Below are 24,305 nucleotides of genomic sequence, written 5' to 3'. Positions count from 1 at the left end.
TACATTCTGCACCCAACAATTCCAACACGGCGAGGGTTCCCACACCAACAAGCAAGTCTCTGTCACCAGCTGGGTGTCCTACAACTCAACTCCATTCTGACACTATCTACCTGGAGATGACATCAGATCCCACAGGTTCAGAGTTGGTCCCTCAAAACTGCTCCCCCCAACTTCACACACCAGTCGCAAGCCCAAGTTTATTACCTGAGCTTCTGATCAAATGGCTATAAAGCACAGGTTCCAAAAGACCCCCTCTTTGGGTTCAATTAATTTGCTAGCGCTGCTGAGAACTCAGAGAAACATTTCACTTACCAGACCAGTTTATTATAAAAGGACAGAACTTGGAAACAGCCAGATGGAAGCTGCGCACAGGGTGAGGCAAGGGGAAAAGGTGCAGAGCTTACACATCCTCCAGGGGCTCCCCACTCTCACCAAAGCTCCATGTATTCACCAACCGAGAAGCTCCCTGAACCCGGTCCTTTGGGTTTTATGCAGGCTTCGCTGCATAGGAAGGAATGATAAATCACTGGCCATTGGCGAAGGACCAGCCCTGCTCCCGCCCCCCTAGGTCTGGGTAGGGGTGGGTGGGACTAACCATTCCAACCCTCTAATCACAGTGTTGGTTCTCCTAGCAACCAGCCCCACCCTTGTTGGGGCCCAAAGTCACCTCATTAGCATAACAAAAGAGGCCTTCATCACTCTTATCACAGGAAATTCCAAGAATTCTGGGAGCTCTGTGCCAGAACCGGATAGGAGACCAAATATTTATTTCTCATTAAAAATCACAGTATCCCAAAGGGGAAGAGCAGTCCAAGCAGACAGTCCAGCAATTTTCACAGCCCAGAGTCAGTGGCCAGTATGTCTGGCGCAGACAGGGAACAAGAGTGCTCATGTCACTCAGTGTTGTTAGAAAGGCTAACGCCGTGAGCAGAGCAGTGATGGCAAGCTGGTTGTACACAGCCTTGCAGGTCATCGCAGAACTGTGGCTTCCACTCTGAGTGAGACCCGCTAGAGAGTTTTCAGCAAAGGCCTGGCACCATCTTATATATGAACATGACCCTTCTGACAGCTTTACTGATCAAAGGCTGAATAGGGCAGATATGGAAACCGGCTGGGAGCCCACTGACTAGGGGGCATGTGTGGACGGAGACAGGTTAATCAGTGGTCCACTTCAGCATAGATCTTGAAGGTAGAGTCAACTGGAGTGACAGGATGCATTTATAAAACAATGAGAGAAATCAAGGATGACTCGAGAGACCTTCTGACCTGGCAACTGGAAGGACAGATACACCATCTGTGGGGACCACACAAGGCAGCTTTGACAAGTATAAGGCAAACAACCTAACTTCCAAACCTGCATGTGAACAATTTGAGTTGTTTTCAATGTTTATGTTTTCTGGGGGGAGGAGAGTGGGGATTCAATGCTCTACAGAAGCTCCTGGCGGGAATCTAAGAAAATGCTTCTGATGAGGATTATTTTAGGCTGGTTACTTTTAATAAAAGCAACTCTGAGGAGCTTGCCCTCAGTGCTTGCTTGCCCTTTGTTGGGAAACATTTACATTTGTAAGGGAAACCTCCATCTGTAAAGATGCCACCCTCTCTGCACCAGGAGGAAGGCAGGATGGCCTTATCTCTGGAAACTCTCAATGGGGAAGGCAAGGACTTAAGTTGGTTACAGTCTGGCAACCTCATGTAACTGACCCCCCCCCCAACATCCTCCTTTGTTTTTAGCTGAAGATAGTATTTAGGGTGGTGGCTTCTGGCCTTTACTTAATCCGATTTGATTCTTATCTAAAAGTTATGGCACCACCCAATAGCCAGACCCCACCTGCACTGATACCATTTTAACTTTTTTTCATCTTCTTTCCTTTGTCTTGTAAAGAGATAACTCACATACCTATGCCTTAAAATTAGTCCTACCCTCAGCTCATTTTTGCAGCAGCAGCAGCTCTGACTGCCCATGGGTCCTGTCCCCATGCTATTCCACACTATTCTCTAAATAAAAGAGCACTACTGCCAGATCTTGAGAGTCCAAGAAATCTTTCTTTCGACTCCTCGGCTCACCGACCCCGCATCACTTCTATCTGTGGTAGCACTGGGAGAGGAAGGTACCACTCTGAAGTCCAGCGGTCTCAATCCTTTGCTGAACTGAAAGGAACTGCAGATCCAGACCCTAAAGGACTGTTAGTTAGGTGGGAACTGACACAAACAAGATCAACACTCAGGGGCTGGCACCGTGGCCGAGTGGTTAAGTTCGCACGCTCCGCTGCAGGCGGCCTAGTCTTTCGTTGGTTCGAATCTTGGGTGCGGACATGGCACTGCTCGTCAAACCATGCTGAGGCAGCGTCCCACATGCCACAACTAGAAGGACCCACAACAAAGAATATACAACTATGTAATGGGGGGCTTTGGGGAGAAAAAGAAAAAAATCTAAATAAATAAATAAATAAATAAATAGAGTTGAAGAAAAGTAACATTTAAAAAAAAAAAAGATCGACACTCAGGTCCTGCTAAGACAGTGTTTCAGGAAGATTTGGGAAACGCTCACTCAGCTGGGAAATGACTTTGTATCGCCAACAGCCAACACAGTCCTGCTTCCAGGCTCTTCCTTGGAGAAAGGCAGTGTCCTGAGGAAGCAGATCTCCAGCAGATAAAAGCAGGAATGAGAAACCAGGCTTCCCTCCCAACTGTGTGACACACCAGAATGAAAGAGCGACCCAGAATTGCTCTCTGGGGCTCTCGTCCTTCCTTTTTTATTTTTTTCCTAAAGATTTTATTTTTTCCTTTTTCTCCCCAAAGACTCCGGTCAGAGTTGTATATTTTTAGTTGTGTGTCCTTCCAGTTGTGGCATGTGGGATGCCGCCTCAGCATGGCCTGATGAGCAGTGCCATGTCCGTGCCCAGGATCTGAACCGGCGAAACCCTGGGCCACTGAAGCAGAGCACGCGAACTTAACCACTCAGCCATGGGGCTGGGGCTGGCCCTTGCCCCTCATCTTTCCTTGAACTAACAGGCACTTCTTGGGCACAAAGAACCACTTCCCTGGTGCTCTCCTCACGTAAACGAGCCATTTTGTACAGAAGAGACAGATTTCTAAACCAGTATCAAGAACGTCAATTATTAGCTCGTTCAATCCTCACCACACTGCAGGTGAGCATTCCTCTATTTCCAAATTTGTGTTTTTCTTTCTTTAATGATGAGAAAACTGGAGGTCAGGGATATTGAAACCATTCACCTCAAGTTACATATCTGGTAAAGTGTCAGCACCACAGCTGACTAACAAAAACAGCTGGAGATGCCATTCATTTTGAGTGCTGTTAATGAACAAAAAGTCCATCGAGTAAATTTAGAGATCTAATTGGTCTTACTGAATGATTCACGAATCGGGCAGCATCCCAAGCAGTAAGCAGAAAAGCACTCTGAGGGGCCAGCCCAGTGGCCAAGTGGTTAAGTTCAAGCGCTCCACTTCGGCAGCCCAGGGTTTCGCTAGCCAGGATCCCAGGCGTGAAACTACAGACCACTTACCAAGGCATGCTGTGGCAGGCGTCCCACATATAAAGTAGAGGAAGATGGGCACCGATGTTAGCTAAGGGTCAATCTGCCTCAGCAAAAAGAGGAGGATTGTTGGCTAATCTTCCTAAGAAAGAAAAAACGATTGTTTCAGGCAAGGTCACCTTTCTTTGGGGGAAGGGTGCTGGGGTCTAATCAAGCAGATCACCTCAACCTCTGCAGTGATCAGTTTAAAATCAAATTCCTGGGAGGGGCTGAAACTTAGTTTCCTGTCCTGGAGGCAAATGACTCCACCTTGGGCAACAGTTTTTTAACAGTGCAAACTAGGTGCAAAACACTTCACACACTGGTCTATTTTATCTCCTGACCGCTCTGGGAGGTCAGCATCATCCTTACTCCCATTCACAGAGCTGGACAAGGTAACATGAGAAGCCAGGCCCTGCCTAATATCAGACTGTCATACCAGTGGACTTGACCTAGTCTGAAAGCTCTGGGGAAATTCCTCGAGAATATATTTTTTTACGTCTGGAACGAATATTCTTCAGTGATTTACTAAGTGTCAAGTGCTGGGAAGAGCATTCCAAAGAGAGAGAAGTGCGTGAGAAGGGCTGGTACCGCGAAGGGGGTGAGCGGTCAGGAAGCTGAGATAAAGGGCGGAGACACAATGGAGGATACCTTGTGTCAAGACGCTGAACTGAGCGGATACAGTCATTTGGAGAAATATTAACTAACCCATAAACCCAATGTAATAAATTTATAAATTTGATTTCTTTAGAAATTAAATGTTAGTCTTATATAAACTACAATACTGCGGCAACATTATTTTCCACGGTGGTAAAATCAGCAAGAAGACGTATTTCCATTTTAAAATTTAAAAATTTAACTTATAAACATCATATACATAAGTCAACTGTTTAAAGACACTTGAAAGTATGCAAAGGCTCTGAGGGTCTCCTGTTTCATGTGTTTTTTTTTTTTTCAAAGATTGACACGTGAGCTAGTATCTGTTGCCAACCTTCTTTTTTTTCCTCCCCTTCTTCTTCTCCCCAAAGCCCCCCAATACAGAGTTGTATGTTCTAGCTATAGGCCCTTCTGACTCTGCTACTTGAGACACCACCTCAACATGGCCTGATGAGTAGTGCTAGGTCCATGCCCAGGATGTGAACCAGCAAAACCCTGGGCGGCCAAAGCAAAACATTTGAACCTAACCACTCAGCCAAGGGGCCAGCCCTAAGGGTCTCCTGTTTCTTATCTGGTAACCTAGAAATCAAGGACACTATTAAAAATTACACTTTTTCAACTTTTCCTTGAAAACCAGTTTTGAGCAAGATTGTATTTAGCAATGTAAAGAGCCTACCACTTCTAAAGCATTACAAATCTAATATTTAATCTTTCCTTTCAGCTAGGTTAGGACAATTAATCTCTTACATTTTCAAGTGTCTTTTCCAAAGATTTTTGTTATTGTTTTGTTTTTAACCCTTAAAGTCTGTAAAGTTTCATTAATCTTCAAATCCTTTTCAGGATAGGTCTACCAGATTTTTCCACCCATGTTTTTGCATCTCTTGGCTCAATCAAAAGATGGAGTGACTGATCCCTGGACTGTGTGTGCACAAAAGAGGAATGAATGCTTTCACAAACTTTTCTTTTCCCACCTGGGATTTGGGAAGTCTTTGACAATGCCAGAGACTTGAACACAACCAAGCTGAACGTCCATTTTCCAGCAAAGGGTCTCCTCCATGTGGAAGGTGCAAACTCAAGGGGCCCTGAGGTATTTCAGCTAGCTCAGGAGAATACTGAAGGGGGAAGGAAAAGAAAGACGGGATTTAAGTAGGACAAAAAGGAGCAAGATTTATGCAGGTTCACCAACGAGGAAGGTTTAAGTTTCTCAGAACTTCACCTAAGCCAGATGTCCCTAAGTGCACCCTCCAGTACTATTTACTTACAGGGAAAAGAAATAAAGTTCTGATCAACCAATGCTCCTCTTTCTGTCCATGCTCTCACAAGGCTTCCAAATGCAACTGAGACTCTAATAATGCCTCCCTGAAAGATGTGTTAGTGGAGGTATGGTATCTTCACAGGTAAACCCATCAGGTGCTAGAATGTCAATAACCTAAGATGGAAAGCGAAGGGCAACAACTAAATGCTACACCAAATAAATACTTGGACAATCACACAGTCAAAATTATTTCAAATCAATTTACCACACAGTACTTTGCCTCCAATTACTTTGTGAAAGGTGTCCTAAGACCTGTGGAAATGAAGCCCAACCAAATGAGGATGCTCAAAGCCTATATTATTCAGAGCTTGTTATGGCCAGGGAGTCAGCCACCATGGATTGCATTTCGGCAGAGCCTCACAGGCATGCTGAGGAGTGGGAAAGCTTTACAGTGAAAACAGTGAAGGCTTCAAATGGCTCTGAGTGGGACGCCAGACGTGAGCTAACTGGAAGCAGAGCGTCCTACATGACTGCTTAGAGGGACATACCTGGATCTCTCTGGTTGGTACTAAGTTGCAAGAAAGGATGAAAATTAGAAAAGCTGAGCATTATGGGACAAGTCCATTTGGCTATTTGGAGCCAGTTGTGACAGGGGATCTTATTTGGCACCGTGGACTGCTGCTAGAGCAAGCGCTCTGAGTGCCTATACATCTGACCTATAGATGGCTGCCTTCTTGAGCTGCTAACTGCAGAGCATAAGTTGGTTTCCTGGGCCAGCTGCCGCAGACTGTAGGTCCAACTTCCATCTTTACATATAGTCTGGTCATTGTCTATTTCTTTATTCTGTCTGTCACCCCTGTTGGTCATTCTCTCTCTTGTCAGAGGCTGATCAATCAGAGAACACTAGAGATTCGGCTCTTGACTGGTCAGAGATTGTCCAGTCATCTGCAAATGTAATGCAAGGTCATCTTGACCTTTTCATTGTTGTATCATCATGGCTCTCATCGGATGAGAGAGCCAGTTTAAGCATTTCAGGCTGGGGCTACAAGGCAACTGACCAGCATCATGACTGCTCTGCCAAACACAAAAACTATTAACAGTCCCTATAAAGTATTTCAAAACCAAAAACTCCAACTGCCCAACCCAGGCCAGGAGAACAGATCCCATAGACCATGAGCATCAACGTTAGAGCTCCTCAAGGTGATAGAGAGCCTGTTCTCCCTTGCCTGTTTCATTGATTCTGGTACAAGAAGTTTTAGGAATGGTACAGATGCCCCTAGGACTAGCCAACAAGAAATCTAGAAAAATGAGATTGCCCATCACAACTTCTGCCAGTAAGTTGAGACTGATCTGTACCCCAACTAGGACAGAGGTGGTATCATTAATAACTTCTGCTTTAAAAAACTCAATAATAAACTAAAAAGTTAGTGATTAGTTTCTTAGAATCTTTTCTATCTGTATGAGTTCCTCTGATGGGAAGACTTCTCAAACTGTTTGCATAAACAGTGAGTCAGTTCTCCCTGGTAGTGTGTCTCACTATGGAGCACACATCTAAGTCAGAAATTTCTCCAACCTTGGTGATTTATAGAATTAGGATCCCTGTGTACAGGCAACCTTCGAATACTATTCCCAGTTTGCATAAGGTGTTAACAGGAGGCCTGTCCTCCTGACCACAAAGGAAGTACTATCAAGTAAGGGCACACAGATGTCTGGGAACAAAGGAGTTGTTCATCACATGCAGTGGGACACAAGGCTGTATATTAGCTGGATTACATCTCAATTTACACTTCTGGATGTGCGGTTCATTTAGAGTCAATTATACCTCCACTAAACTGTTTTAAAATACACATATAAAACCGTCTCACTTTCTAACCATTTCAATACGTTTTACCACTTTCTATGTTCTAGATGTCACTGGCAGCTGATGTACCAGTAGGCAAGGAATGGAAGATCGTGGTGTACCACTGGCAACTCTTTCCAACTCCATGTGCAATGACATCTTGTAGGCAGCTTTTTTTTATGTTCTATTTTTTTCAAAGATTTTATTTTTCCTTCTCTCCCCCAGTACAGAGCTGTGTATTTTTAGTTGTGGGTCCTTCATAGTTGTGGCATGTGGGATGCCGCCTCAGAATGGCTTGATGAGCAATGCCATGTCTGCACCCAGGAAGCGAACCGGCAAAACCCTGGGCCGCCGAAGTGGAGTGCATGAACTTAACCACTGGGCCACGGGGCTGGCCCCTCGTGGGCAGTTTTACACTGGCCACGGCGGGAGTGTTTACCCCAGGGAGATTGGAAAACACTACAAATCATGCCTTGATTTATTGTTTTGTTGAATATCTAGACTTAAGAAGGTGATGGAGAATCCATTCATCACGCAGATTAGCCTTTACAATGTATACTGTGCGTGATCACTACACTGTGTACAGCACAAAAACACTCAGGAAATACTCCGAAGTGAAAAACAGTTACTTCTTACAGTATAGACATCATCAATGAAGGAGGAATGAAAGACACAAGTCTTTGTTGCTTCACATACTTATTTGTCAGAAAAACAGGAAATAGCCAAAATTAATTTTTTTCCCCCTTCTTTTCCCCAAAGCCCCCCAGTACATAGTTGTATATTCTGGTTGTAGCTCCTTCTGGTTGTGCTATATGGGACACTACCTCAGTGTGGCCTGACAAACGGTGCCACGTCGCGCCCAAGATCCGAACTGGGGAAACCCTGGGCCAATGAAGTGGAGCGCGTGAACTCAACCACTCAACCACGGGCCCGGCCCCGCCAAAATTCATTTAAAAAAGCAAACAATATATACATGAACAGACGTTTTACCAAAAAAGACATATAAGGTGCAAATAAATAAATGAAAAAATGTTCACCCTCATGAAACATCAGGTAAATGCAACTAAAACCACAGTGTGATATGGTTACAACTTTATTAAAAGCGTCAAAATTTCTTAAACCAACTATACCCACTACTTGCAAGGAGATGGAAGAACTGCAAGTGTCATTCACTGCTGGCAAGAAGACAAAAGGGAACAACCATTTTAGGTCACAGTTTGGCAATTCTTAAAAAGGTATGTACTTACCTATCCTGTGACTCAGGCATCGCACTCCCAAGAAATTAACAATAAAACATATGGATATGAGGAAGTGTTTTCAAATATCTTAGTGGTTTTATTTGCAACACTCAAAAACTGGAAACAACTCAAATATACACACACAGACAAAAGAATAAACAAATGCATGTATATCCATGGAAATTCATACTTCCCGGCGATAAAAAGAACTACTCGGGGCTGCCCCTGTGGCTGAGTGGTTAAGTACCTGCGCTCTGCTTCGGTGGCCCAGGGTTTCGCTGGTTCGGATCCTGGGCGCAGACATAGCATCACTCATCAAGCCATGCTGTGGCAGCGTCCCATATAGCACAACCAGAGGCACTCACAACTAGAATATACAACTATGTACTGGGGGCTTTGGGGAGAAGAGGGGGAAAAGAAAAAGAAGATTGGCAACAGTTGTTAGCTCAGGTGCCAATCTTTGGAAAAAAAAGCTACTCACATGAGCACTGTTGATGAATCGCAAAATAAAGAAGCTACGTGAGGCTACTGGGGGAAAAATAAGAGGAAACACTTTATGAGAAGAATCTCATAAGATTCTAGAAAATGCAAACTAATTTTTTGTAAAGGAGAGTACATCAATGGTTAACTGGTGGGCAGGGAGAGGAGATGTGAAAGGGCCCAGGATAAATAAGAGGATGATGGATAAAGCCACCGTGATAGTGGTTTTATGGGCTGACATGAGTGTCAAAACTAACCACATTGTACAGTTTAAATATAAGCAGCAATTTACTGCATGTCATTTACACCTTATTAGAGCTCTAAAAACATGGTTAAAATAAGAATCTGGATTTCCTACAATTTTGGAATGTCGGTCTGGCAAACCTATCTGTACTGACTCCACCACCTCTTTCCTCATGCCCTGGGAGGGACACCCTGCCTCAGTGGAGCAAATACTGGAGAGCTATGAGGCCGGTTCCATCGGATTCAACGGCAGTGCAGTCTGAGGCACAAAGGCCACAGAGCTGGCCTCTCCGGTCTCAATTTCCTCCACAGCAACAGCCTTGAGGTGAACAGCCCAGAGAGACTGTGGGAATCCACAAAGCATTTACATGCTTTCCTCTCACCATGACCTCAGCTACACAAGATATTCACTTCTAGAAGCCATGAGAATTTTTGAGCCTGCTCATCCTTCACAGCCATAGTGACTGGAACCTTCTGGATACCCCTTTAAAAGTGGCACATCCCAACCAGTTTGGGGCAGTCTCTTCCCCTCCCCATAAACTCAGTGTTTCTGTAACAAGTATGATTCCCCTGCCCACACAATCCCATAACCCGTGATGCCCCTCTGGGGAATTCATGACATCAGAGCACATGGCTCCGCTGCAGGACCTGGGAACAGACTGCCCTCAGCAGCGCTGAGCACAATGCAACATCTGCTGTGAACAGAACAATTTCACGTTGCTCTCACAAGCACCGAAGGTTATCTCAGTTACCCCTCCACAGACTGACCTCTGAACCACAAAATACCATGGCATCCAGGCTACAATTAGGTCCACAAATCCCTGCACTCTTTCCTTGGAGGTCTTGCGCAGCAAGGCAAACTCGGGCTGAACTGCAAAGTGAGGTACATTCTGCCATCATACTGTCCCCTCTGAGACGCACAAAGATTGGGATCCCAACCAAAGCTGTTCACCCCTTCCTGTTAGCAGAACCTAGCTGTTTTCAAACCACCCCACACAGTGAATAGAACCCCCAGATTAAAGGTAACTTTAACAATAAGGCCTTCATTTTCACATGAAGCAGAGCAATGGGAGGCAGGCTACTCCTGGGCTGGAGACTTGAAGGACAGAAAAATTCTATCATGTGAGACCAACGATATCCTTGAAAAAGGCAGTCCACATTTTCAAGTCACCGGCAGAGTCCTCTGGGCGCCAAATCAGGCTAATCCCTCCTGTAAAGGAGAGACCATCAATGTTTGCTTCCCTGGACACATGAGGGTGGGTCAAAGTGATGCACACTGTGAGAAAATGATAGAGGTGAAGTGGCTTTTGCTATGGAACTGGCAGTGACATAAATCTGGTAAGGGTCCTGGGCAAATCAGAAAGTGCAATGTGGTTCCCACACACCTGGAATTTACATGGTTTATCAGGGGTGTGAAGTTCAATACTGGCAGATGGCACCCTAAAGAGGGATCTCCCCAGTGTTGTTATACCGAAGAAGAAATGACACATTCCCTGCACACCTATTGTTTTTCTCAAGTGGACTCTGTGGTATCCAATAAGAAAAATGTGAAGCCTTTCTCACAGTCACTGTACTCATAAGGCCTTTCTCCAGCGTGAACTCTCCAGTGTGTAATAAGGCTAGAGTTTTTGCTAAAGGGTTTCCTGATTTGAGACTCATAAGCCCATTATCCAGTGTGAACATTCTCATGTGTTAGGAGGCTGGAGTTGTACATGATAAAGACTTCCTTCAGTGTGAAGGGTTCTGTGTTTAACAAGCCTGGAGATTTTAGCAAAGCATTTCCCACATTCACTCCACTCACAGAGCCTTGAATCACTGGGAATTCTCCAACGTTGAAGGAGCACAGATGTTTGGCTAAATGATTTTCCACATTCGCTGTATTCTCATGCCTCTGCCTAGTGTGAACTCTCCAATGCTTAACGAGACGGGGCTTTTGCCTAAAGGATTTCCCACACTCCCCACACTCATAAGGCTGTTCTCCAGTGTGAATTCTGATGGGGCAGTGAAGAACTTTGGGGAGATGCTTTTCCACTTTGAGGGCATTCACAAGGCCATTCTCCAATGTGAACTATCTTGTGACTAATGAAGGCAGTTAGCAGCAAAAGATTTCTCGCATTCACTGCACTCATAAGATGTTTCTCCAGCATGAATTCTTGGATGTTTAAGCTTGGAGATATGCCTAATTGACTTCCCATATTTGTTGCGTTCATATGGCCTTTCTCTAGTGTGAGCTCTCCTATGTGTAATGAGGTTGGAGCTTTGGGTAAATGATTTCCCACACTCCATACACTCAAGATGCCTATCTCTGCTGTTACCTCTCTGATGTTCAATGAGGTGGGAATTGTTGTTAAATATCCCAAGATTCAAAAGTTCTTTCTCCAGTGTGAACTTTCTGATGCTGAGCCTGCAGCTTCTGCTAAAAACTTTCCCATGTTCATTGCACATAAAACATCTTTCTCTAGTGAGGATTCGCTGGTGCTGAGCAAGCGTGTGGTTGCAGCTGAAGGCGTTCACGCATTCTCCCAGTTACAACGAGTTTTTCCCCTCTGAAAGGCTGCCTTACTCTCAGTTCCACTGTTTGACATCTCTCTGGTGGGAGCGGCCCATTGCTGGAGAAATTCAGAGCTAGCCAAGTTCTTCCCAATCACCCTAAAGATAAATGGCTTCCCTGACACATGGCATTTGCAGTTCTTCACAAATGAGGGTCTGTCCACATCGTTTCTGAAGGGCTTCTCCCCAAAACACTGCCTCTGGTGCTGAGGAAGGTTTGTGCTGACATACCATTGTTTGCCACAAGCCCCACACCTGTGCAGTTTCTGCTTCTCACGTGTTCGCTGGTGCTTATCCAAGTGCAAAATGTCTCTCAATAGCAGGGCACACATTTCACAGGGGTGTGCCTTCTTGGGAGACAGGTCTGCACTGGGAGTCCTGACTTGTGACACTTTGTACAGAAATGCTCTGCTCAAAAGGAGCCTCCTCATTCTCTGCTTCATGACAACCTGAAAGAGTGAAATGTTGGTAAAGAGCATACTGACTTTGGCATGAGGGGGGGCAGCCCACACACAAGTGTGTGTCTGACAAAGCCAGGAAGGAGCCTGTGTGATTAGTGACAGGAACAAGGAGTTGGGTTCAGGTTGAGGAGGAGGCTCTTCAACAGTACTGGGCTATAAAGACCAGAGGATGGAGTGGGGGGGGGGGCCATGAGGTGAAAGACACAACCATGTAGTGTGTCACAAGGACAGATAGGGTGTACAAGTCCTTCCTCTACAAACAACTGTCAGCAGGACCTTGTCTGCAGGTGAATCGTGACAGAAACGTAGATGGGCATCTCCAAACCCAAGAACATAAAACGGCAGCAGAACAGCTGTTGGTCAGCAAGGTTTTAAGAATAGGCACACACCTCATAATACAAAATACAGGCCAATGCTGGAGACCGCTGCAGATGAGCAGTGAGAAAAATGGGTGAGACAGGGACTCCAGAGATGCGAGGATGAGCCACAGGACAGATTAGGATCAGAAGTGACACAGTGAAGAACCGACTAGTGGCAATGTCAAGAATGAGGAAGAAAAAGCAGAAATAGAATGTGGCCACTGGCATTAGCACCAAAATACCAGCCAAACAGAACAGGTTTCTGGTATCATTTGAGCACAGGACTGACGCCATGCCCTCCCCAAACATGTTCCTATTCAGGGTCAGGCTCCCTTTGGGTCCATTTTATTGACTCTGGATTCATATCCATCCTGTGCACAACTGAGGACTCTCTACCCACTCCCTAGATGAGCAAGAATGTGGGACCTGACAATGCAAATACCAAGGCAGAGACACAACATCTGGGCAGCCGGTGCTGACCCAAAATAACTTGGCACATCATAATCCAGAGGAAAGAAATTAAACATTATAGAGAGAACTCTGGAGGGGAATCTTGAAAGAACAGCTCATGGTTCACATCAGAGAATCACTTCATAGCACAGGCAGTTGTGAGGAAACGTCAGCTAGAAGAAGGAAGTAGACCTGGGGCACAGAGCTCCTATGGATCTGACCAAAGCCACCCAGCCAGGAAGAGGGCAAGTGAGGTGGGATACATTAGGCTGAATGCAAGCCTCCTGACTCTTGATCCTTCCATGAGAGGCTGCAGGGAAGCAGGTGTGGGACCTGCTCAAGGAGAGAGGGCAGGGCATGTAACTCAGTCCTCCCAACCACAGCACCTACCTAGGGAACAGGGGAAGGAAGCAGTGCTCATGGTCTTGAGTGAGGAGGACAGAGCTATCTCTGGGGAAAAGCAAAGCTCAGAGACTACCTCAGGGCATGGCGACTGGGTTTGGGACTTATACCACAACTTGGTAGACAGCATCCACAGTACGCTTAGCAAATTCAAACAGGACCCAATAAGACCAGACGTCTCATGGTTCCCAACAGCAGTGTCACCTCAAATTATGCTATGAAGGCCTCACTGAGTGGCTCTGTTCCTTGCCTCAGACTTAGACAAACAGAACCATGTGTAGATCCCAGAGGCCCCTGCTACTTCTCTGATGCACTTGCTGTCACCTTAGCACATACAAATTCTCTGTCCCCTTGACCTTCATTCAAAGCCCAGCTCCATTAATCCCCCTTCCCAGGGCAAGTGATTCTCACAGATGGCCAAATTTACCCCTGACCATATTTACCAGGCTGAATGAAACTCCCCAGACCCCACCAAAGTCCTCACAAAATCTTGGTGAGTCCACAGAGTGGTGAATCAACACCAGCTCTCGCCTGAATGTCATCTTGCCTCATTACCCCTCGTCTCCATATCCATCTCAAGTCACTCTTCCCTTGGAAGCCTTGGTCAGCTGCCAGACTATGCTGTGTGATACACCAAACCTTCACAGCCACTTACGCACATTTATGAAGCCCAATACCATCACCCAGGTCCCAGGAAAGTGATCCAGTCCCCAGCCCCCACCCTCTACACCTCACCCCAATAGCTTTGCCACCACAACCTGAAATTTGCCTCTCCTAAACGTGACCCACAGCTCAATCATCATCTCATCTTGGTCCACACTGTAGCTACCACATTTTGATGTCTCTAACCAGAATCTCTCCCCAGATTTCCTGACTTGTATGTTAGCTGCTCACGTGATGCTTCCATTCAGTGATGTCTGAAACATCTCAGACTCACAACATGATCAAAACAAAGCTCCTGATATCCCCAGTGAATATTACACCAACTGCCAAGGTGCTCATCTCAACTGATACAGCTTCCATCCCTACAGCTTCTAAGACCAAAAGCCCTGGGATCATCGCTGATTCCTCTGTTTCACTCCCTCACCAACCACATTAGAAAATCTGGATGCCCCTTTCAAAAACATGCAACCAGAAGACAACCACATTTCCTAAGCCACAACCCTGTCCATGAATCTTCTCTTGGACTATGGTAGTAGTGCAAGTGAGCATAAGCAAGACCACCTTCTAACACTAAATGGTCCCAGCCCCCTCCCGTCTATGACTTCTAGCTGCTGTCCACGTACTCTAAAAAATTCACATGCTCTGCTGATTTAAAGCCTCCACTTAACGTATGTACTCCTCGATAGCTTGACAAATCAAAACTGTGTTCTATGAGTTTCTCTGCAGGAAGAGGCTGAGCACAGGCAGGAATCACACATACAAGGTGTCCGTCACAGATGACAGAATGGAACAATGTGACGCCTGGAGCCCAACATCCCTGGACCCCCTCCTCACTGCTCATTTTCCCTATATAACTGCCTCAAGCTTCTGTCATTTTTGAAGATGGTTTTTTTTTTTTTATTTTTTATTTTTTTAAAGATTTTTTTTTTTATTTTTTCCTTTTTCTCCCCAAAGCCCCCCGGTACATAGTTGTGTATTCTTTGTTGTGGATTCTTCTAGTTGTGGCATGTGGGACGCTGCCTCAGCGTGGTCTGATGAGCAGTGCCATGTCCGCGCCCAGGATTCGAACTAACGAAACACTGGGCCGCCTGCAGCGGAGCGCGCGAACTTAACCACTCGGCCACGGGGCCAGCCCCTGAAGATGGTTTTTTGAGACGTTACTCTGCCATCCTCCCGATTGTGCTGGCTAAGTGAATTAAAGCTTCCTTTCCTCAATCCCTAACTTGTTGTGATTGACTGGCTCAGATGGTGGCGAGCAGAACAAGCCCATCGCTTGGTATCAATTCTGGCACCCAAAATGGGACCATAGCCCCTGCCCGTGGCTAGTCGACTTGGAGGAGGCCATTTTGGGATTTTCCCAGCAGCTGCCAGGTTTTTTCTTCTTTTCTTCTTTTCCACCTGGGGAATTCCCCTGTGGCTTCCCTGCTTGTCGACTTCAGTGATCGGGAACAAAAGACTGGATCATGAGCTGATGAACTTGCGTCTGCAGCCAGGTGAGTCGTCTGGAGGGCACTCCCAGGTACTATATTCCTTTTTCCTTGCCTAGGGGCCTTGGTCAAGCCAAGGTCCATCTAGTTGTGTGCCGTTGTTTAGGGACAAAGGAAAGTACAGACTGCCTAGTATATTATAGGGAAGACTAGTCTCTGGTTTTTCTGTGGTGCACACGCCTGTATTTCTGTTCTTCTGAGTGTGTGTGTTGTTCCACTAGTCTGTGTGCCAGGTTTTCTCTGTGTCAGAATCCCACAGCATACTTCCAGTGCTGTTACACCATTTGTGGCGACGTGATTTGCGACCTTTTGTCAAGTGTCAAGGTGGAATTGTATGCCTCAATGGGGGCACTGCTGTCTGTGTGTTAACCCTTGAGAGGAAGCCATGAGAGTGAGGCCTGACCATCTTTCCAGCCCTCCAGCTTTGTCTGTCTTGTTCGGCACCTTCTTTGCTGTCATTGTGTGGAAGTTAGGTTTGGGCTTAAACTAAGCCGGACTTGAACTGTCCGCAAAATAGAAGATCTAAAAAGTTTCTGCCAGGCACTGGACCTCCTGCACTGGTGTTGGGAAATTAGATCTTTACTCTGCCTTAAACCATGACCTCTTGCCTCTTTGGCTTGTTTAGCACTGGTGGGAGAACTGTGTGCTCAGGTGGACTGGGATTTTGCTGTGTGCCAGATGTTATCCATGGGCACCACTCCATCCTCCCCCCTACCCACCAAAAACCCTGCTAGGGTGCATGCTGGCCAATTAGGCTGATTTCAGTTATGAGTTCATGACAAAAAAAAGGATGCTGTTTTGCTATAATGCAGCCTGGCCCCAATATACATTACGTTCAGGAGAAAAGCCCCCAAACACGGCGCTTAATTACGATACCATCTCAGAGCTAGAACTGTTCTGCAAGAATGAAGAAAAGGAAGATAAAACCCCCTATGTTCAAGCCTTTATGCTGCTATATCTAGATCAGAGAAGGGGGGACAATGGACAGAGTCCTCTAGCTCCTCCTCCTCCCGCTTTTCCCAGGCCCACGGCTCGCCCAAGGGAAAATGCCTGAGGCATTACCAGGTTTAAGAGAAGGACTTTCTCCTCCTCAACACAGCAAAGGACACAACTCAGTCAGGGGGTTCTTCCCAGAGTGGGGCAATTTCCACCGTGACAACATCCCATAGGCATAAGTGGACAAGGGCAACTGGCTGGCTTTGTTTAGACGCACTCTCCTTTCTCTACCTCGGATCTCTTTAATTGGAAAAATTTTATATGCCTGAATGCCCTGTTCTCGCGGGATGGAAGCTTCTATGTAAACTGAATGCTCAAGTGACTTTTGCTCCAGGCCAGCTAGAGATACAAGTGTCACCGGGACAAGCATCCTTACGGTTCCAGATGGCCCTCCTAGGTGTTCAAACAACACCACCGGACCCACTGCCACTGGAGATTCTCAAGGAGGTAAGACCAGACATGTAGGCAGATGGGAAGCCTGGGAAAGCAAAGACTGTCTAGCCAATACACATAGCCTGAAACAATATCTGCTAAAACAGGAGGCTCAGAAGGGCATTCAGCCAGTGCTACAGAAATTCCTGGCAGCAGGATTAATCAGACTTTGCCAGTTGCCATCTAAGACCCCTATTCTCCTGCTCAAAAAAACCAATTCAGAGACACAGCAGTTTGTTCAGGACCTTTGTGCCATACATGAGGCAGTTCAGGACCTGTACCCTGTGGTCCCCAGCCCTTATACCTTGCTAAAGCAAGCGAATATGGCTGGTTTTCAGTTTTGGACTTAAAGGATGCATTCTTCTGCATACTGCTCGCTGAAGAATCTCAACAATTCTTTGGCTTTGAATGGCATGACCCAGTCACTCAGGCCACTCAATAATATTGTTGGACGGTGCTTCCTTTGGGCTCCAAAAACTCCCCTACGGTATTTGGGGACGCCCTAGCTAAAGACCTGAGCCACTTACAATTAAGAAGGGTTGCTGGGGGCTGGCCCAGTGGTGTAGTGGTTAAGTTCACGTGCTCTGCTTCAGTGGCCTGGGGGTCACAGGTTCGGATCCCAGGCATGGACCTAGTGCCCCTTGTCAAGCCACACTGTGGCAGCATCCCACATAAAACAGAGGAAGATTGGCTCAGCTGTTAGCTCAGCGGCAATCTTCCTCAAGCAAAAAGAAGAAGACTGGCAACAGATCTTACCTCAGGGCCCATCTTCCTCTCACACACACACACAAAAGAATTAAAAAATAAAGAGGAAAAAAAAACAGAATTACTGTTACAGTATGTGGATGACTTGCTGACAACGAGCCCCACTAGGAGCAGTGTCTGGCCAACACAATAAAGACCTTGAATCATTTGGCTGAATGTGGTTACAAGGCCTCACAAAAGAAAGCACAAAAAGTTACATACTTATGGTTTACATTATCAAAAGGCCAGAGGGAACTGCTGCCAAACCAAAAAAAGGCTTTAACATGCCTGAGCCCTGCCACTACTGGGCAAGAGCTCCGAGGCTTCTTGGCCATGGCTGGTTTCTGTCAGATCTGGATTCCTTACTACGGACTCACAGGAAATCCCTTTATGAAGCTCTAAAAGGGCTAGGCTGGGAGGCACTAGAATGGACAAAGGAGTGTCAGGTGGCCTTCAATACCATCAGGACAAAGTTAATTTCAGTCCCAGCCTTGGGGCTTCCTAACTTGGACAAACCTTTCAGCCCATATGTACATGAACGGCAGGAAATAAGCTTGGGGGTTTTAACTCAAAACTGGGAATGACCCCCTAGCCAGAGGCTTATTTTTCGAAGCAACTGGATCAGACTGTCAAGGGCTGGCCCCCCTGCATCAGGACAATGGCTACTACCTGCAACATCCTGCAGAAAGCTAAAAACATACCCTGGGCCAACCCACCACAGTGTATGTGTCACATCAAGTACTCACATTATTAGAACAAAAAGGAGATATTGGCTTACATCAGGTAGGATGGGCAAATACCAGGCCATCCTTTTGGACAATCCAAATGCACAGATGCAAGTATCATCCTCCCTAAACCCAGCCACCTTGCTCCCTAAAAGACATCAGAAGCCTTAGAACATGACTGCTTACAAGTTATTGAGAGTGTATTCTAGCTGAACTGATTTGTTGAACTGTCTGTTGGAAGAACCAGACTTGGAACTCTTCATAGACGGCAGCAGCTTCATGGATCAAGGTAAGGGAGGAGCAGGATACGTGGTCATAACTTTACAAGAGACTTTAGAGGCTAAAGCCCTACTCCCAGGGACATCTGCTCAAAGGCAGAAATCATCGCCCTCACTGGGGCTTTACATCTAGCTCAAGGCAAGAGAGTAAACATATAGAGATTCCCGTTATGCCTTTGCCGTAGTTCATGCTCATGGAACAATCTGGAAAGAAAGGGGACTGTTAATAGCAGGAAAAACGGAAATCAGACATGGCCCTAAAATCTTAAAACTGCTTGGTGCTATTTTTTACCCATCCTCTTTTTTTTTAAAGTATGCTTTTTTTTGATGAGGAAGATTGGCTCTGAGCTAACATCTGTTGCCAATCTTCCTCATTTTGTTTTTTCTCTCCAAAGCCCCAGTACATAATTGTATATCCTAGTCGTAGGTCATTCTAGTTCTTCTACGTGGGATGCCGCCAAAGCATGGCCTGATAAGTGGTGTGTAGGTCCATGCCCAGGATCTGAACCAATGAACCCCGGGCCGCCAAAGCAGAGCACATGAACTTAACCACTAGGCCACGGGGCAGGCTCCTGCTTGGTGCAGTTAATGAACCTGTTAAGGTAGCTATCATGCCTTGCCCTGGCCACCAGAGGGAAAATTCAGTGGGTCCAGAAGTACATCATAGGGCCCCACCTACAAAAGACTATACAACAGGTGACTACAAACTGCATGATCTGTGCAAAGAACAACCCCAAGACTGCTTCTGGTCTCACACATGTGGGCACCCAACCTAAAAAAACTGGCATACTGAAGACTGGCAAACAGACTTCACCCAGATGCCCTGGGCAGCTGGGAATTTTCAGTTTTTGTTAGTGTTTGTGAGCACCTTCAGTGGGTGAGTAGAAGCCTTTCCCACTGGGACTGAGAAAGCACCAGAAGTCACTTGCATGTTGCCACAAGAAATCATCCCTAGGTTTGGTCTGCCTAAAACCTTACAGAATGATAACAGATCACCTTTTGTCTTCCAAATAACCCAACAAGTGTTCCAAAGCTTAAACATCTGATGGATACTACACTCAGCTTGGGGACCTCAATCAACTGGAAAGATGGAGAAAACAAACCACACCTTAAAGAAGACCACTGCCAAAATCTGTCAGGAAACACAACTAAGTTGTGATAAGGCGCTGCCCCTTACCCTGCTATGGGTTAGAGCAGCTCCCCGAAGAGGACTTAAATTGAGTCCTTTCGAAATTCTATATAAGAGACCCTTTCAAGCATCGTCCCATGGGACTGAATCTCTGGACGTTTTAAGGAATGTCATGATTGCTAATTATGTTAAGTCATTAAGTTCTATATTAACTTCCGTCATTGAGTTTGCTTCTCATAGGCTTACATATCCATCTGACATCCCTCTACACGCCTTCCTACCTGGTGATCACACTTTGCTAAAAACTCGGAGAGACCAGGGACCTAAAAAGCAGTTGTCACCCAAACGGATGGGCCCTTTTGAGATTCTTTTCACCACTCGCTCATCCACAAAACTTACAGGTGTGAGATCCTGCATACATTACTACCAGACCAAGGCAACCCCAAAATCACAGTAAAGAATCCCACCTGTATCGAGGGGAAAGTGCATGACAGAACCCCCTGGAGAGCTAAAATATGTCTTTAAAAGAAAACTTTTACTTCTTCTATCTAACTCTTCTTCTAACAGTTCTGTTTATTGGGTTATTAATCTTTCTCCTTCTTAAGTTGGGTATTAAATGCCTATCTGCCATAAGCTCCTAACTGATCAAGTCAACATGACAGCTCCCTTTAAGAGACCCCTCCAACGAATCCAAAAGGAAAGCAACTCTTTTCCATGCTCTGGTCCACCTGTGACGTCCTGACTCAGCAGCAAGTAGCTAGAGAAATTATGACTCCCTGTCTCCCCCTTGATTGTAAGATTATGGTTACTACTCACAGGGGGGAAACTGCAAGTGAGCATAAGTGAGGCCATCTTGTTACGCTAAATGGCCCAGCCCCTCCTGTGTACTACTAGCTACTCTGCAGGTACTCCAAAACACTCACATGCTCTCCTGATTTATAGCCTCCATTTACGCATGTACTCCCTGACAGCTTAATAAATTCTGTGAGTTTCTCTCCAGGAACAGGCTGATCACAAGCAGGAAACAAACCTACAAGGTATCCATCACAGCGGACAGAAGAATGGAACAATGAAAGACACTGAGGTCGGTCAGCCTGAAGGAAACTCCCTCCTCACTGCCCATTTTCCCTATATAACTGCCTCAAGATTCTATAGTCCTTGAAGATGTTTTTTTGAGACATTAGTCTGCCATCTTCCTGATTATGCCGGCTAATCGAATTAAAATGTCCTTTCTCGGGGCCGGGCCAGTGGCATAGTAGTTAACTTTGAGTGCTCTGCTTCAGCAGCCTGGGGTTCACAGGTTCATATCCCAGGTGGAGACCTACACACCACTCATCAAGCCACGCTGTGGCAGCATCCCACAAAAAATGGAGGAAGACTGGCACAGATCTTAGCTCAGCAATAACCTTCCTCAAGCAAAAAGAGGAGGATTGGCAACAGACGTTAGCTCAGGGCCAATCTTCCTCACCAACCAACAAAACAAAACTTCCTTTCTTGACCCCTAACTCCCTGAGATTAATTGGCTCAGATTGCGGCGAGCAGAGTGAGCCCATTGCTGGGTATCAGGAGCCTCCATATTGATCATCCTTCTTCCTCTCACAAGCCCACACTCTTGATTGCCACTCTGAAGTCAGATGAACCCAGTTAACACCTGGGTAACACCACTTCCCTCCTGTGATCCAAACCTCTAGTTACCTCCAGAATACATAACACTGGCTCAACACAAGATTGACATAAGGGAAGCCATACTGTAGAAGAGACCATACTGTAACTCTGAATGACCTCTGACTGATTAACTTGGCTGGACACGCACCTCCAGGAGATCCACCTGCTCTGCAGATTTTATGACCCCTGCTTGTGCATGTACCGCCCAGCTGCAATAAGACGATAACTTTGTTCTTTTGAGTTCCTTAGGAATGTGATGACCCCAGAACAGAGAGTCTATGCTGATAGCCATCATCAATGAAAACTGAAGGATCTGGTGTGGAGACTCCTGGGTCAACATTCCTACCCCCTCTCCTATAACCCACTGGCCTATATAACTGCTTCAAGATTCTGTGTTCCCTTATGATGGTTCTTTCAAACAGTCAGCCATCTTCCCTCTTGCTAGCAAGCTGTAATAAAATCCCCTCTCTCTGCCACCATCTTGTCTCACAGGGAGCAGGTCGTGCCCTTTGTGCAGTAACATACACACCCAACATAAACACCCAACCCAGTCATTCCTCTCCTGATTCCTATCCACCTATTTCTTTGCAGCTGAAAGAAAGGAGACCTTTGGCTCCAGAACGTTCCTGAGCTCAGTTGTACTTTTGGGCATTTGCACATCCTGTTACCAGCTCTTAGGTTAACTTCCACAGGTGTTTACAATGGCGGCTACATGAGAGAATAGCTGCATATAACCCCAGGCATGGACTTGGGGCCATAGCTCAAGGATTCTTCAGAGTCCCTAGACTCAAGGATGGGGGACAAGGTATGAAGAGTCTCAGAACACCATAATCCAGGGAACATGGGAGTGGGGATCGGGGCCACTGGAACACCCTCCAGGTCCCTGTGTGGGTTCCATAGGCACTTCCGCAGCCAAGGGAAGCTGCGAGGAGGAGCAGGCCCGAGAGGAACGGGAGCCACAGGGGCTCAGGCCTCCCTGTACCCTTCCCTGGTCCTGGGGCCAGGTGACCTCAGGCTGGCTGTCTAACCTCCGGGCCTCAGTCCTCAGAGCTGCCTCGGACCAGCTCTGCGCCCTCGGACCAGGACTCCGCTCCCTGCGCCTCCCCGGCCTCCTCACCCCTTCCCGTCTGTTCTCTCCGAGCAGCTCCTGGAGAACTTTTGAAACCCCAACACGCACCGCGTCCCTCTCTGTTCACAGCCCTCCCGGCTGAAGCCCCTCGGACTGAAGGAGCAGCTCCTCCCCTGCCGGTCCAGGCGGGACCACTCCTCACACCGTTCCCTGCGGACACAACGCGGACCCAGGACCCCCGCCCGCAGCCACAGGCCCCACGAGCGCCTCCCCGGCCCGGCCCCGGGGCCTGGGCTGCAGGCCCGGGAGCAGCGCCCGCCCGAGGGCTGGAGCTCGGGCTGCGCTGCGGGCGGGGCGGGCCGGAGCCGAGCGCTCACCTGAGCCGGCTCCCTCCGCGCGGCCGCCGCCATCGGCCTCGGGGGCGGAGCGGGGCCGGGAGCGGCGGGAGACGAGGCGCCGGGCGCGGCGCTCCCTGGCCCGGGCCTGGCGCGGGGCCCCGGGCGGCGTCGCCGAGCCTCAGAGCCGCCTGGGCCGCGGGGACGGCGCCACCTCCCGCGCCTCCTCGCCCGTCCCCACAGCACCAACCCGGCGCCCCAGAACCGGAACACAACGTTAACTACCAAAATGACCGCCTTGAGGAGGAAGTCGGAAGTCCCGCCCCCACCCTCGTGTCAATAGGAAACGTCTTTTCTTCTGAGCCTTCATTGGCTCAAGAAGCCGTCTGTCGTCGCAGAGCATCTGGGTAATGTAGTTCCCACATTCCAAACTGGCGATGAGAAGGTTCCCCAAGAGGGCTCCAGGAGGAAGGGGCCAGATCCACAGCTAGGGGCCTTGGGAAATGAGGATTCTCTTTCCAGGGCAGAGGAGGGGCTCACCCCTTCTTAAAGGGGCCGTATGCGCATTTCTGGGGACTGCTGTCTGTAACTGATCACCCAGGCATTGTGGCCGTGAATTAGGATGAACAATCTTTCCCAAGATTCCATGGGCAGCAATGCAGATTTGTCCAAAACTCACGCGCCATTTTCTGCTCTCAGAGGCACACAAAGTTTGGGACTCCACAAAAGTCGTCATGCCTGCAGAGCCCAAATCTGTTTATAAACCACCCCACGCAGTGAACAGAACCCCTAAGAAAAACAGGACTTAGTAAAAACTTTCTTATCCTACCACCTAGATCAGCGTGTGGTAGGCAGTTCTCGGGTTGGTGACTTGGGAGGTGGGAAAGCTCATCACAAGTATCACACGAGACCAACATGTCCCTGAAAAGGTAGTCCTTCTTGGCAAGGGGACAGTACAACTCATTAGGTATCCTCTAGGTCAGAACTGAGGGATGTCCATGCCCTAGTTAGTCAGAGGGAAGGGAATGCGGACCCCCTAAGAGCTCAGGCTACTCCTAATTTGCTCCAATACCTGCGAGAACAGAGGTTGGCTTCCCTGAGCACATTGGGGTGGTGACTGATGCACACTGTGTGGACCTGCCTGGTGGGAGGGGTGCAACAGCTTCAACAACAGAAACTGGTAATGACATAAATCTGGGAAGGGCCCTGGGCAGGGCAGAAAGTGCAACACAGCCACACATGCTTCTCACATAAATTAGAGTTACGGAATCTCCCCTGGATGTGTGGAAGTTTGATGCATGAGATTCAAAGACT

At 47.2% G+C, this 24,305-nt stretch overlaps 1 protein-coding gene across 3 annotated transcripts in view; it reads right to left on the bottom strand.

Moving 5' to 3' along the window:
• The window catches only part of LOC124249662 (zinc finger protein 814-like), a 47,129-nt gene extending 23,868 nt beyond the window's left edge, over nucleotides 1-23,261 (bottom strand). For all 3 annotated transcript variants that reach the window (XM_046680854.1, XM_046680855.1, XM_046680857.1), the window contains exon 1: nucleotides 23,034-23,261. Coding sequence is in view for 1 of the 3 variants with exons in the window: in XM_046680857.1 (XP_046536813.1) it covers nucleotides 23,034-23,066 (33 nt within the window). In the remaining 2 variants the exon portion in view is untranslated. The remainder of the gene's footprint in view (nucleotides 1-23,033) is intronic.
• Between the last annotated feature and the right edge of the window lie 1,044 nt (nucleotides 23,262-24,305).

The sequence above is a fragment of the Equus quagga genome, chromosome 13 (assembly GCF_021613505.1).
Source record: "Equus quagga isolate Etosha38 chromosome 13, UCLA_HA_Equagga_1.0, whole genome shotgun sequence".
Lineage (NCBI taxonomy): Eukaryota > Metazoa > Chordata > Mammalia > Perissodactyla > Equidae > Equus > Equus quagga.
The sequence above is the reverse complement of the archived record's forward strand: the minus strand, read 5'-3'. Positions and strand labels throughout refer to the sequence as shown.